Below are 13,054 nucleotides of genomic sequence, written 5' to 3' on the forward strand. Positions count from 1 at the left end.
TCCCTCTCTAAAAATAAATAAATAAAATCTTAAAAAAAAAAAAAAAAGAAGAAAAGAAAAAGAAAATGCTCCAGATGGCAGGTTCTCACAATCCATCACTGGCAGCATGCACACTCCTGAGTTTTACTAAGGATTGAAGTGTCTAAACCAGGGGTGTCAAACTCATTTTCACCAGGGCCCACATCAGCCTCACGGTTGCCTTCTACTAAGGGCAGAATGTGATTTTATAGTCCTCAACAGTTAAGGAGTAGTTACATGTATACAGTCTAAAACTTATTCCGGCCCTTTGAAGGCAACCGCGAGGCTGATGTGGTTCCCCGGAAACGTGAGTCTGACGCCCCACTCTAAGCACTTTCTCCAGGACCAGGAAGCCCAGTTAGAGACAACACCCTCCTGCATTTCCATTTACAGGCGCCCACACCACTCACTGCACGCCCAGCCCAATGACACGCAACTTGGCAGCACAGCGAGTGTCCTTTATTTTTACTCTTTGTAGAAAACAGGAATCTAAATTTCCAATGTTCTATTAAAAAATGACCAGCAGCAGCTTGCAGCGTTTCCACAATGCTCGGGAACTCTCTGCTGACACAAACGAGGCTACTGTTCCACATTCAACAGGTAGGGCTTGTCCCACGCCAGTGTCGCAGGGCCTGTGGAAGCTTGGGCCTCGCTGCTCAGGACCCGTTTGTGACTGTGTCCTCTTCCATCTCCTCCTCGCCATCGTCAGTGGGGCCTGGAGGAAAACACAACCCAGAGTCACGTTGACGTCAGAGAACGCGCTCTCTCAGCACGTGCGTGCCACGCCGCGCACAAGGCACGAAAGCCCAACGGCAGCCTCGGCCCTTGAGATGCTCACGGCCCAGCGACCTTCGGGCTCTGGCAGGTGGGCAAAGGGACAGCCAGTTCCCAAAGGAAAAGGAAGATCGCACAGGCGTTTTATGGAAGCCCAACTCCCTGCCTACCTCCCCAACTCATTCACGCAGCCGTCACCCAGCCCGGCGCACGCGTGCTTCCTTGTCTGCCAGGTCCCCCACCCCCAGCCCGGAGCTGTGCCCACAGGGGCCTCTTTCCGCTCAAGTGTGCGAGGCCGCCTTGTGCCGGTGTGGAGTCAGAAACCGTATGGATGAATGGCTCATACTTTCTCCCCTGAAAACCCACTGGTCCATCTTGTACCATTTATCATGCAGGAGCTTAGATCCCTGGGAAGCCCAGGTTCCCCGAACTCTGCAGATGGTGACCCACGTCATTGCACAGCATAAAAAAATCACATTCGTGCCCTGGCTGGTGTGGCTCAGCCAGATTGGGTGCCGGCCTGCGAACCAGAGGGAAGCAGGTTCAATTCCCATTCAGGGCACGTGCCTGGGTTGCAGACCAGGTCCCTGGCAGGGGGCATGCAAGGGGCAAGCACACACTGCTGTTTCTCTTCTTTCTCTCTTCCCTCTCCTTGCTCAAAAAATAAATAAAAAATTAAAAAAAAATCACATTTGTGAACATCACTGATTTCCTCGGAAAACTCTGCAAATGCTGCAAGGCTGTCATGGCTGCAGTTGTGGGTAAAAGTTTTCTAGTGTTTTACTCTGCTTGAAAGTTTGAATTTTATCTCTGGTAAACAAACACCATGAGTTGTCTTGCTTGAAGCAATAGGCTCCCCTGGTGTTTGAGAAGAGGCCTGTCTCTCAATTGGACAGTTGCAGACGCTTTATCATAGGCTTGTACTCCTAGAACCTGTGTCATTTCACTAACTGATGTCACCCCAATATGCTAAAAAAGAAAAAAACAACCCAAACCAGCCGCAGTCAAACACCCAATGTAGGGTAGGGAGAAGCCCCTCACCCGACACCCCCGGCTCTGTCACCCAGAGCATCTAAAAGATGCGCACTCAAGGGTGGTATTTCATAAAAAAAGTAATTCTCATTGCTTCCTGAAGGACATTCCTAAGCAAAACACCTGAGTGCTTTTACAGCAAGTTTCAAACTCACAACCCCCCAGGGGCCGAAAGACCACAGAGAACCCCTGGCCTGCTCACTGCCTTCCTCCTCTTCTGCCTCACTCCAAACTCTCTTTCCCCAGCTGCCGGTCTAGCCGGGGGCTCCCATCACATCCAGAGCAAAGCTGGCAATTGCATTCTTCTGAGTGGTTTTTAATTCACACCCCCAGTGCCCAAGCTGCCTGACACAAAGCTACCATCATGTTGGACCCTGTGCTGTGTGGCACCTCGGAAGTGTCTTAGTCTTCCCAACAGCGTCTGAGGGCGGCACTATCATCATCTCAGGTTTCGAGATGAAGAAATGGATTTCAGAGTGGGTGGGGACTGGGAAATTCACCCGAGGACAGAGCCGGTGAGGCTACGACCTGAGCCTCCGGCTGGGTGCCCCTTGGGCCTGCGTTCAGACTGCTCAGCCAGCCTGGCCGCACACGGGAGCGAGTCCGCACCAGGTCCCCTCGTGTTCGGTCTCAGGCCACGGCTGTGCAGTGGTGTCTGCGTCAACATTCACACAGACAAGCCCCCGAGTCCTGTAACACGGCATGGTCTATCAGATCGTTTCTCCCGGAAGAGCATTTAACAGGATCTCGTGAACATTTGGTCAGAGGCGATGAGGCGCTGCGCTCTGGCACTCCGGGCTCGCAGCACCCCAGCTGCTCTGGAACCACTGCCGGGGAACACGCACTGCAAGCGCACGGGCAGAGCGTGCTCTCCTGACCTGATCTGCGCTCCCTGCCGGGGATCTGGCCCGACTGCAGCAGGCCCTTCAGCCTCTCCACCTCGGCCAGCGTGGACGCGTTCGCGATGGCATTCTGGGGACACACAGAGGACACGGGCAGTCAGTTTCAGCTCGGTGCTCCGACCACCCAGACAGCACCTACAGAAACTCACAGCACCTTTCTGAGTTGCAACATTAAACAGTTCTGTGTTCAGGGGGAGAATTTGATTGGCATGTTGAAATCAAGCAGAAAACCAAATCATTACATTTCCAAAACTGATAAAGAAATGCAGACACTCCAGAGCCCTGGCTGGCGTAGCTCAGTGGATTGAGAATGGGCTGCGAACCAAAGCATCGCAGGTTCGATTCCCAGTCAGGGTACATGGCTGGGTTGCTGGCCATGGCCCCCAGCAACCACACATTGATGTCTCTCTCTCTCTCTATCCCTCCCTTCCCTCTCTAAAAATGAATAAATAAAATTAAAAAAAAAAAAGACACTGAGTATGAATCTAACTGTCCATTAAAAAACAAACAAAAAAAGAAATGCAGACCTTCCAATAGGAGAAAAAAAAATCATTTCATATGTCCTAAAACGCCAGCAAATGGAATTACCTACTGGGATTATGTTACTGGATAATTTAGCAAGCAATATTGTACAATTATCAAGCAGGACCTTTGGGACAGTAAATCTCTCAAAGCAAAAACTACGGCCAACATCGGCACAGCATCCAGAGGGACCAACTGTTCAGAAGCACACATTCTGGGGAAACGAGGAGAACCAGAGCTGCCTCCACTTCCCTGGCTGGCCAAATAATAGCTTCAAGCTTGTTTCGCGTTACACGCAAATACAGCTGGATTCTGACAACTGCGGGGGAACCAGCGGTGTTTGTAACTTGATGCATTATGTAACTGTGTCTCACACCTGTGGAGCGCTCTTGGGCCCGGGTTCTAATGCATCATTATTACCTTGATGGCTTCCACATCCCCCGGGGACGGACCACCTTTCTTTTTGTCAGTCGGCAAACCGGCCCCTGGATTGAACCTTGGGAGGGGAGGGAAGAACAAGACAGTCAAACCCAGACCGACGGATATTGCTTCTCTTCTACTTTCAAAAAGCTTTTGAAAGTAAAATCCAACCAGTGTAGTATCTTATCTTTGTTAACAAACTGATACAAGCAACTGTCTCCTTCAGAAACACCACAGCGTTCATCTTCCCAGACAAAGCGGGGCGCGTGCAACAGGGCGTTAGGACTGAATACTGCAACGTCCGCCCCGCTAACCTGGTCGAAACCTTGTGTGACGCGGGGACCGCAGACGGTCGGGAACTTAGCGTCACGCAAATTTAATGCCGGATCAGTGGCAGGTGTCTCGTTAGCGTTTGTGGGAGGCGCACGGCCAGACAGAGAGTGTTTCTGAAGGGGAAGTAGAGTGAAGTCAGACGACCGTATCTTACGTTTTGCTTCTCCTGGCAATATCCTTTGCAAGCTGTGCACCCCTCTTGCCCTTGAACATTTTCTCTGCTTCCTGACGCTCCTACAGCAACACCACACACAGAGTTAATGGAAGTAGGAACACCACGTGCATTTAGATGCAATCCTCAGAAAACAGGGAAGGAAGCTCTGCTGGAGTTTTGGGGGCTGGTAAAAATACCAAAAAAACCCCAAAAAACAAAAAACCCAAATCAAAAAACAAAAACAAACAAACAACAACAAAAAAGCCAATTCCAAGTTCAAAGGAGACACAATGGCTTTGCCTTTTCTGGCGAAGCGCCCTGAAGCAAAGCCCTCTCCTTGTTTTGAGGGAGGTGGGGGCTTCCAAAGAACTAAGTTGCTTTAAAAGAAAAAAACATTTCCCAACTAAAGGGATCACTCTAATGATTCAAGGTGCTGAAAAACAGACGGCATTACGTTCCCCAGCGGGAACGGCCTGCTGTCGCCAGTGCTCACCGGGGCTCTGAGCCGCTGCCACCCCCGGGGCGCCCAGCGCCACACACGACAGCTTCCACTCCGGGCCCCACCACACACTCTGCTGTGAAAACCACCTGACATTTTCTTTCCCACGTTTTTATTCAAAACCGATAGTAAAACTCGTGAGGCAATTGTAAAAAATGAGTCAACAAGTATCAAATATCAAAAATACAGATCAGCCCTGGCTGGCGTGGCTCAGCGGGGTGGGTGCGGTCCCACAGGACGAAAGGCTGCACCGCAGGCTCGGTTCCCGGCCAGCGCTCAGGCCTGGGCTGTGGGTCAAGTCCCAGGTTGCGGCCTCGTGCAGGAGGCAGCCAACCCACGTTCCTCTCTCACACTGACGTTTCTCTCCCTCCTTCTCCCTCCCTTCCCCCCTCTCTAAAAGTAAATAAATAAAATCTTAACATGCACCCCCCTCCCCCCAACAAATCGGTATGACTTATATGATCAACCAAATAATACTTACTTTCAGTTTCACCTTCTGGAAATCCAGCACTCTGACTTGTGGAACTTTATAAATTACATACAGTCTGTAATGCTTCTTATTTGTTACAGGATTTCTCAGAAGACTACGAGAAAAGGAATACTATCATGCCAACTTTGCTCGTAGCATAGCATTCGAGGGGTTCCTTTTAATAAAATCTAGTGAGTCCATAAATCAAGGAAAAGTCCACTACTCTTCACATTTAATTTCAGTGTCATAACAACTTAAGTAACATTGGGGACATTTTAATAGAGCCCTGGGCTAAAAAAAATATTTTCAATATTTGTTTTTAAAAGGTGCCTTTTTTTCAGTGGTATAAAAAAATTAAGATTCATATATGAGTTTTAAAATAAAATTGTTAAATTAAAAAAGACTGCCCCCTCCATTACAGTTTACATACATTATCTGTATTAGTTTCAGGGGTAGGTGTACGGCAAGGTCAAAGGTATTTGTTACGAACTAGAGGCTCTAAGGTCAAGGCCGTAAGGGTGTCACGTCAAAGGGCCTCCACGTCTCCACCATGGGGGAGTCCCGTACCTTAGGTAAGTCAGTGACTTGAGAGATGCCAGAGGGTCCAGGTCGCCCTGCAAGACAACAGCTGCGGGTGAGCACACAGGCGCTGCGCCCCGACCCACACCGGGGAATAGCGAGGCCTTCGGAGCGAGGACCCATCCCGCCTTTCACTTTCTTTCTGCTCCAGGACCTGACACATTTCTACCGAGTGAACTGGTAATATAAACTTGAGCTTCTTACACTGAGCATCTTGGCCATAACAGCTTCTTCTCAACAATGATGACGTCTAGATAGTTTTTTAAAAAATGTAATAAATATATGACAAGTTGAGTGGGGGTTTGAAATGTTTAAGGACCCTGTACTGCTCAGGAGGGGAAGGGTATTGGTTAACTTTAAGCTTTGGTAAATACGTATGTTTTCCTTCTTAGAATGCTAACAATAGAGACTATTTAATAATTAATTTCTAAACTGTTACAGAAAAAATGGAAGGAACAAAAAGAGCGAAACAAAAGAGTGTGAGGGAGAAATAAGGAAGAGAAAAAAAAACACGAATGAGCAGGACGAGTTCTGGAAAAAGGACAAACACACACAGGTCAGTAATCACATCAATATAAACAGGCTGATGATTTCAGAGACAGATGTCAGGGTGCATTGTAAAATACCCTATCATATGCTGTTCTCAGGAGACAAACCTACAACAGAAAGGAAATAAACACTGGGGGCCTATTTCGGATGGGAGAAAGCTGATCGTGCAAATATGAACGAACAGGAAGCTGGTTTTGGTGTATGATGGCAGACAAAGCAGGAACACACAACAGCGCTGATAAGACATGGGGAGGGTCACAACATAACGATAGAGTGGTTCAGCTCCCAGGAAGGCACTAACACTTAAACTCTGTATATATCAAAGACGATAACCTGAGGATACAAAAAACTAAAATGGACAGAACTCCAGGGAGACTGTCCAGTCCACGATCACGCGAGATTTACCACCCCCTTCAGGAACAGGGAGGACAGACTCAGCCTTCCTCATTGTGAAAAGCGTTAAACACCGTTGCAAATCACAGAACCGCGCAGGCAGCCCTATCATGCCCCACATTCCCTGCGAGGGTGCGCTCTGGGACGAGTCCCTCTGCTACTGCAGAAAGGACGTGGCCTCAGACAGGCCGGTGCTTCTCACTCTGGAGTCAAGCACTCCGCTGGGAACCTGAAGAAGCACAAACCTGGCCCATCAGGAGAGGAACAATCAGAGAAATGGGGAAGGGAAGCAAAGGAAAAAATAGCCCCAAGTCCAGTTATGTAAGAGGGACCTAAACGTCCAGCATTTCAGGGGAAAATCTGGTTACCAAACAATACATAGTATGGGCTCAATTTTGTTAAAACCCATACATACGGAGAAGAAATTTAAAAAGCATAAAAAGAAATGTCAAAATATTCAGATCCAAGTAGGGAAAACAAAATTTACCCCTCATCTCACGGGAAAACCGAATCTGAGTACTGTGGGTTGCTGATCTGAATGCGAAGAGCAAACACAAGTTTCTAGAACAGACTCGTCCAACAAAATTTAACACACGTCACACACGTAATTTCACATTTCCCAATAACTGCATTAAAACAGAAAAACAAATGAAACTAATTGTAATGGTATTTAACTTATTTTTCAGAATATGATCATGTCAACACCCATGCAACAGAAGCACGGACAGCTGACACCCTCTTCTGCTTCCCTGTGGCCCAGGCGGAAAGCGGGCGCGCGGCCGGCAGCTCTGAGGCGTCGCCCCTCAGCGGCCGCCGGGGCCAGCGGCCGCCCTACTGGGCGCTGTGATTCTACAGGACAGGACGACACTGGAGAGTTTCTTCACGACCCTGGGGTAGGGGACGCTTAACGAAGCATCGAAAGCACTAGAAACAACAATAACAAAGACTACAACAGAGACTAAATAAAAACTAGACTATACCAAAACTAGGAAATACTCCTCCAGAGACCCTCAGAAAGCCGAAAGGCAACCTACAGAGGGGGGAAAGGACTCTTGCAACTGAGGAAGGCCGGCGTCTGGAACGAATTCAGAAAAAGGCAAAGAAAAAGGGCGATGAGATAACCTTCTGGAATTAAAAGCTCTGCAAGAATGAGGAACCTTTAGCCCCTCCCTCCAGATCCATTTCGGCCCCTGGTCATTCCGCTTACCAGCTCCACGAGGCTGTTGTTGGTGAGGACGAGTTCCGTCAGGCAGGGCAGGGCCTGGTCAAGCCCCTCTCCTACGCGGCTGAAATCAGAACACACGCCCTCAGTGAAACACACGCCCTCAGTGAAAGCGACAAGGAAGTCAGCTAACGGTTTCTTCTAAGTCCTTGCTTGGAGGGTCTCGGACTCCCAGATGGGAAGAACTTCAGAGAGTTGTCTTCCAACGCCTCCCCACCTTACCCATGTGACAGAGGCACAGGAGGAAACCTGGCCAAGGTCACAGGCTGAGGGACGGAAGCAGCAGGATTTTAGAGCTCATGCCTTTTAAAAGTGGTCTGGGCCCTTCCCACCACCACAGTGCCCAGTGACACCCAAGGAAAGGAGCAGCTCCCACACAGAACCGACTCCAGGCCTGGCTTCTGCGCAGGCGGCACAGAAACCCCAGCGACACTGCACTCACAGCGCAGGCGCAAGACACACACACACACCACCTATTGCACAGGGAATGGTTAATGCCCGAGAAATATGCCTAGTGGCAAATGTGTACAAACCACCATGTGTCTAATTAATGGATTGATTTTTTAAAAGAATTTATTTACTTTTAGAGAGAGGGAAAGGGAGGGGGAAAGAGGGAGAGAAACATCAACGTGCGGTTGCTTCTTGTGCACCCCCTACCGGGGACCCAGGCCACAATCCATGCAGGTGCCCTGACTGGGAGTCGAACTGGTGACCCTTTGGTTCGCAGGTTGGCACCCAATCCACTGAGCCACATCAGCCAGGGCAGCATGTGTTTAATTTAAATTAGAAGCTTACCATGAACATATATACAAACAGACTAGATTTGTGCATAGATACAAGTCAGTCTAGACCAATGCCAAGTCAGGCTCTGCTCTGTACGAGAAACATGCGGCTTGGTTCTCATTTCAAGAGAAAACGTGCATGTGTGGCCAGCAGCAGGTACTACAGCTTCTTCAGGGAACTGTGACATTTACACTAGGGGGAAAAAACACTTCCCACTAGCAGACACTTACCATATTCTGTTGTTGTTCACCAGTAATGTTTTCAGTCTCCTCAACAAAGGAAATCCATCCAGTTTCCTGATTTCATTGTCAGAAAAATCAATAGCATCAAACTGGTCTAAGGTCGCACCCAGATTTTCAATGACAGGAATTTTATACCCTGTGAAGTAAAAAAATAAATAAATAAATAAAATAAACCCATCAAGTACTAATAGAGTTAAAGGGAATCTTAACACATTAGCAGTACTTCCTGGTAATTTGACTCAAAGCTATCATTCATTCAGAAGGGGTTTACTAGCACCTACGCCAAACACTGCAAGGTACTGGCCTATAAAATGAGGAACAGAGGCTCAAACCCCGGCTGCTATGAATCCTACGGACCAGTGATGGTCATGAAGGCAGTGATAACAAGGTCAAGGGCGGTGCTGATGGTGATACTCACCACCAGTGATACTGGTAGCTAACGCTTGTTGAGAACACCTGCAAGGTTCCTCACACGGTTCTGTATGGCCCGGGGGCTGGTTAAATGTCCTAACAGGAATTTACACGATGATTTGCTTACACAAAGCATCCACACCTTTTTCATACAGGGTGGACAACAGTGTCGCATTCATGGAACTCACAGGGTAGCGTCACCATACCACGACATTCCTCTTACTTCACCTCCCCCCGGCTCCAATCCAGAGTTGAAGGTCAATGGTTTAAACACAATGGTAAATTGCTCTACGCGCACTTCACTCAAGTTCTCACCAGTGTGTCTTAATATGCACATAATTGTTGTGCTACTTGCTAGAAGAAGAGAAGTGAACCCAGCCAAGGTTAGAGTACACAATTCAGAGGTGGAAGGGCTACATCAAAGTCAAGGACCCAAACCAGGATCCTCAACACTCCACGCACTGCAGAGGCGGGGAGAAGGCAGAGAGCCCCCTATGCCAAGGCAGTGAGACTGGGCAGTTACTCTTAAACTGAATCTTTCTCTAAGGCACTTAATTTTACCAGAATATAAAAGTACTGGGTTTCATCAGCAAGGAATCTAAGCAGAAAATAGTGCCACCTCCTGAGACCCTGTGGTCCCCACGGGAGCAAATTTCAGGCCAAGGCTGTATTATCTCGTCCCAAGAGAAGCTGCTGTTCACGCCCTTCCTAAAGCCATCTTCTGATATGCTGATTCCATCACGTACTCCCTGATTTCTCTCCAAGCTCTCTAAGGTTGAAGTCTGTACAGGAGTCTGAATAGTTCAGGGAGCCTTCGCAGCTGACACACGGCAATCTTGATGAAGCCATTTGCTCCATGAAACATATGGATGAAAGGTAAATACGAGACAATTGAAGCTAATAAGAAGGAAATACAGGGGAAACGATCGATTTTGTTCCCGGACTTCGTTTCCGCCCTCACCAATTAGAAATAATTAACACGTATCCTATTTACACTCTCACGGTATCATTTGAACGTATTTACGGAGAACTAATAGCTCGCTCTGCACTAGGATTACAAACACGAAGTACAAGGGTGGGCAAAAGCAGGTTTACAGTAACTAAAAAGTAATAACTCGAAAATAAACTGTTTCGCGTACTCAAAACGGTAAACCTCCTTTTGCCCACTCCTCTGTATTTCCGCCCTCAAACGGTTCAGGTTGAGGTTCAGCCGAAGCAAAGCCGAACACAGGCCCCAAGGATATGGATGCCAAAGTCCCTTTAACCTCGTCGGCCGCGTGAGGAACCTAAGGGATGGTCATTTGCCAACACCCACAAGACCCAATCCGGAGCGGTCCGGGCACAGCCCGCCACTTTGGGGCCCACGATGCAGGCCCCGCGGGCCGAGCTCCGGCCGTGGGCGCACGCGGCAGGGCGCGGACCAGCGGTGAGGTCCGGGGACGGCCCGCCCTCTCCCCAGACTCACCACGGAGGTCCAGCTCGCGGTCCCGCACGGCGTTGGTGTACTGCGCCGCCTGCTCGATCAGCTCCGCCGTCAGCTTCACCATCCTGCAGCCCCTACTCGCGGTGCGCGGCGCGCCCGCTGCCTCCCGCCAGCCAGAAGTCCCGGCGTGCCCCGCGCCCTCCGCCAGGCAGCACCAATCGCACGACGCAGGCGCCCGCAGCTCAACGTCCAGACAGAAGCAATGGAAGAGCCACGCCCCCTATCTCATTCTTCTCTGAGGTCCTGGCACACCTGGACCACGTCCCTGGTTCTGGTTCCTTTCCCTGGGGCGTGTCGGGAATCAGGATCAGGAGGGACCCTGACTCCAGACATGTGTATCCGCTAGTTAAGCAAAATATTAAAGCACACGAGTGGGACATTCTCACGTGCCAGTGCACCTGGAGGTGAACGGAGAGCTGCGACAGTCCTCACTCTACTCGGAAGGGGCGGCAACCCGTGGGTCCAGGATTTCAGATTCCCGTACGGGTTCTGGTCTTTGGCACCGGGCTGCAACGTGAGAACCGGGGGTGGGTCGCTCGCTCGCGGCCAGACCTCTGAGACCGTCCTACCAACTGGCACGTCAGTCCAAGCACAGGGCATGGTCGAGTTTCTGGTTAGGTCTGTTCTGACAAATATTTATACTGACGCAGGATTTACAGAAAACTGCGCAAATCAGAAGTCTGAACGGTAACGAATGAGCACAGAGTGAGCTCACCTGCTAGCTGCCACCAGGGTGCCGAAAAGGAACACTATTCCGAAAGCCTCCGATCTGAGGATGATAATTTTATTTCTTCTTTTACGATTTTTATAATAGTTCTTTTTATTTTATTTATTGGTTGGGGGGAGAGAAACATCCATCTGTTGTTCCACTTATTCACGCATTCATTGGTTGCTTCTTGTACGTGCCCTGACCAGGGATCAGACACGCAATCTTGGCCTGTGGGGATGATGCTCTAACCAGCTGAGCTACCTGGCCAGGGCCTAGACTACTTCTACTTGTGCAAGATTCCTCACAGAAGTAAGGACACGTGAACTAGATAGAAATTCCAGGAAACCTCAGACAAACACACTGAGGGACAGTCTACAGATAACTACCAATAACAGCCTCAGTCTTTAAAGGGTTCAAAGTCATGAAAGTCAAAGAAAGGCTGAGAAAAGGTTCTCGATTGAAGAAGACCAGAGATATGAAGACTAAATGCAGAGTGTGATTCCAAATGCAAAGTGTGGTCTAGACTGGGTCACTTTGCTAAGGGCATTCCTGAGACAACTGGCAAAATTTGGATCCATTCAGAAGATCGGACAGTAGTAATATATCAAAGTGAATTTCCTGATTCCGTTGGTTATGCAGGAGAAGGTCCTTGTTTATAGGAAATAGCCTCTAAAATATTTAGGGGTTAACAGTGTATCATAGCAGTAATTTTCTTTCAAATTGTTCATGAGAAAATTTCTTTGTGCTATGCAACTTTTCTATAATTTTGTTTTGCGGTTGTTTTTTTAAAAAAAGTTAAAAATATCCAAACTTCACATAATTCCAGAGAAGCCCACCAGGTGGCAGGCTTAGATCACAGAGCTGGTTTTACTTGCTGTTTGGCTTGCTGGATTTTTTTTTCAAAAAATAAAAAAGGTTTCTTTACTTTTAGAAAGGAAATTTGTATGGGTTTCTGTTGCTTCAGCACATGATCTGAGAGAGGAATCAAACTTAGAAAGTTTTATTAATTTTAGGATATCTCTATGAAGTTGAGAAAAGATTTTTTAAATTTAATTTCTTTGGGCTAGGGTTTCTCAGCTTGGTATAGTTGACATTTGGAAGCTGGATGATTCTTTATTGTGGGAGCTGTCCTGTGCATTTCAGGAAGCTGAGCAGCATCTCTGGCCTCAGCCCACTAAATATCTATCAGTATATTCCTCCAGGTATGACCCCCAAACACCTCGACATTGCCAAATGTCCCCAAGGAGACAAAAATCACCCCAGGTTGAGAATCACTGTTCTGGGGGAACAAGATGATCTCTCCTCTGGGTACTTGAGTGCCTGTTCACTCACCAGGGAGCCTAGGAGGCATGTGATCACCCTTAGTATAGCCATTACCTACTAAGAGGATGGGAACTTCGGGTGGTGGGAACTGAACCCCAGGGCATGAGACGGGTGTTCAGCGTCGCACCATCTAGGGGTGCTGTTCTGTGCACGGACAAACTGCAGGGCCTGGGGTGTCAGGAAAGGCCTTGGACAACCAGCCAGGAAGGATAAGGACTGGGTTCAAGGAAGGAAAGG

The 13,054-nt window shown here is 48.6% G+C and overlaps 1 protein-coding gene across 1 annotated transcript; it reads right to left on the reverse strand.

The window, feature by feature from the left end:
- Positions 1–455: 455 nt before the first annotated feature.
- Positions 456–10,919, reverse strand: SNRPA1 (small nuclear ribonucleoprotein polypeptide A'). Its single transcript, XM_045824963.1, has 9 exons — positions 10,768–10,919; positions 8,880–9,027; positions 7,852–7,930; positions 5,691–5,737; positions 5,136–5,238; positions 4,156–4,235; positions 3,669–3,744; positions 2,703–2,796; positions 456–733 (listed from the first exon to the last, which is right to left on the reverse strand). Exons 1-9 carry the CDS (start codon positions 10,847–10,849, stop codon positions 675–677), a joined length of 768 nt encoding a protein of 255 aa, XP_045680919.1. The 5' UTR covers positions 10,850–10,919; the 3' UTR covers positions 456–674.
- Positions 10,920–13,054: the final 2,135 nt, after the last annotated feature.

The sequence above is a fragment of the Phyllostomus hastatus genome, unplaced genomic scaffold (genome assembly GCF_019186645.2).
Source record: "Phyllostomus hastatus isolate PE091 unplaced genomic scaffold, TTU_PhHast_1.1 phas_scaffold_555, whole genome shotgun sequence".
Classification (NCBI taxonomy): domain Eukaryota; kingdom Metazoa; phylum Chordata; class Mammalia; order Chiroptera; family Phyllostomidae; genus Phyllostomus; species Phyllostomus hastatus.

Excerpts from the sequence above, each read along its gene's own strand:
- SNRPA1 (XM_045824963.1), bottom strand. The coding sequence starts at position 10,849 with ATGGTGAAGCTGACGGCGGAGCTGATCGAGCAGGCGGCGCAGTACACC. Across the intron at positions 5,239-5,690 it reads AAGTCACTGACTTACCTAAG|TCTTCTGAGAAATCCTGTAA; the intron begins GTACGGGACTCC and ends CTTTTCTCGTAG. Across the intron at positions 3,745-4,155 it reads ATTGCCAGGAGAAGCAAAAC|GTTCAATCCAGGGGCCGGTT; the intron begins GTAAGATACGGT and ends TCCCCTCCCAAG.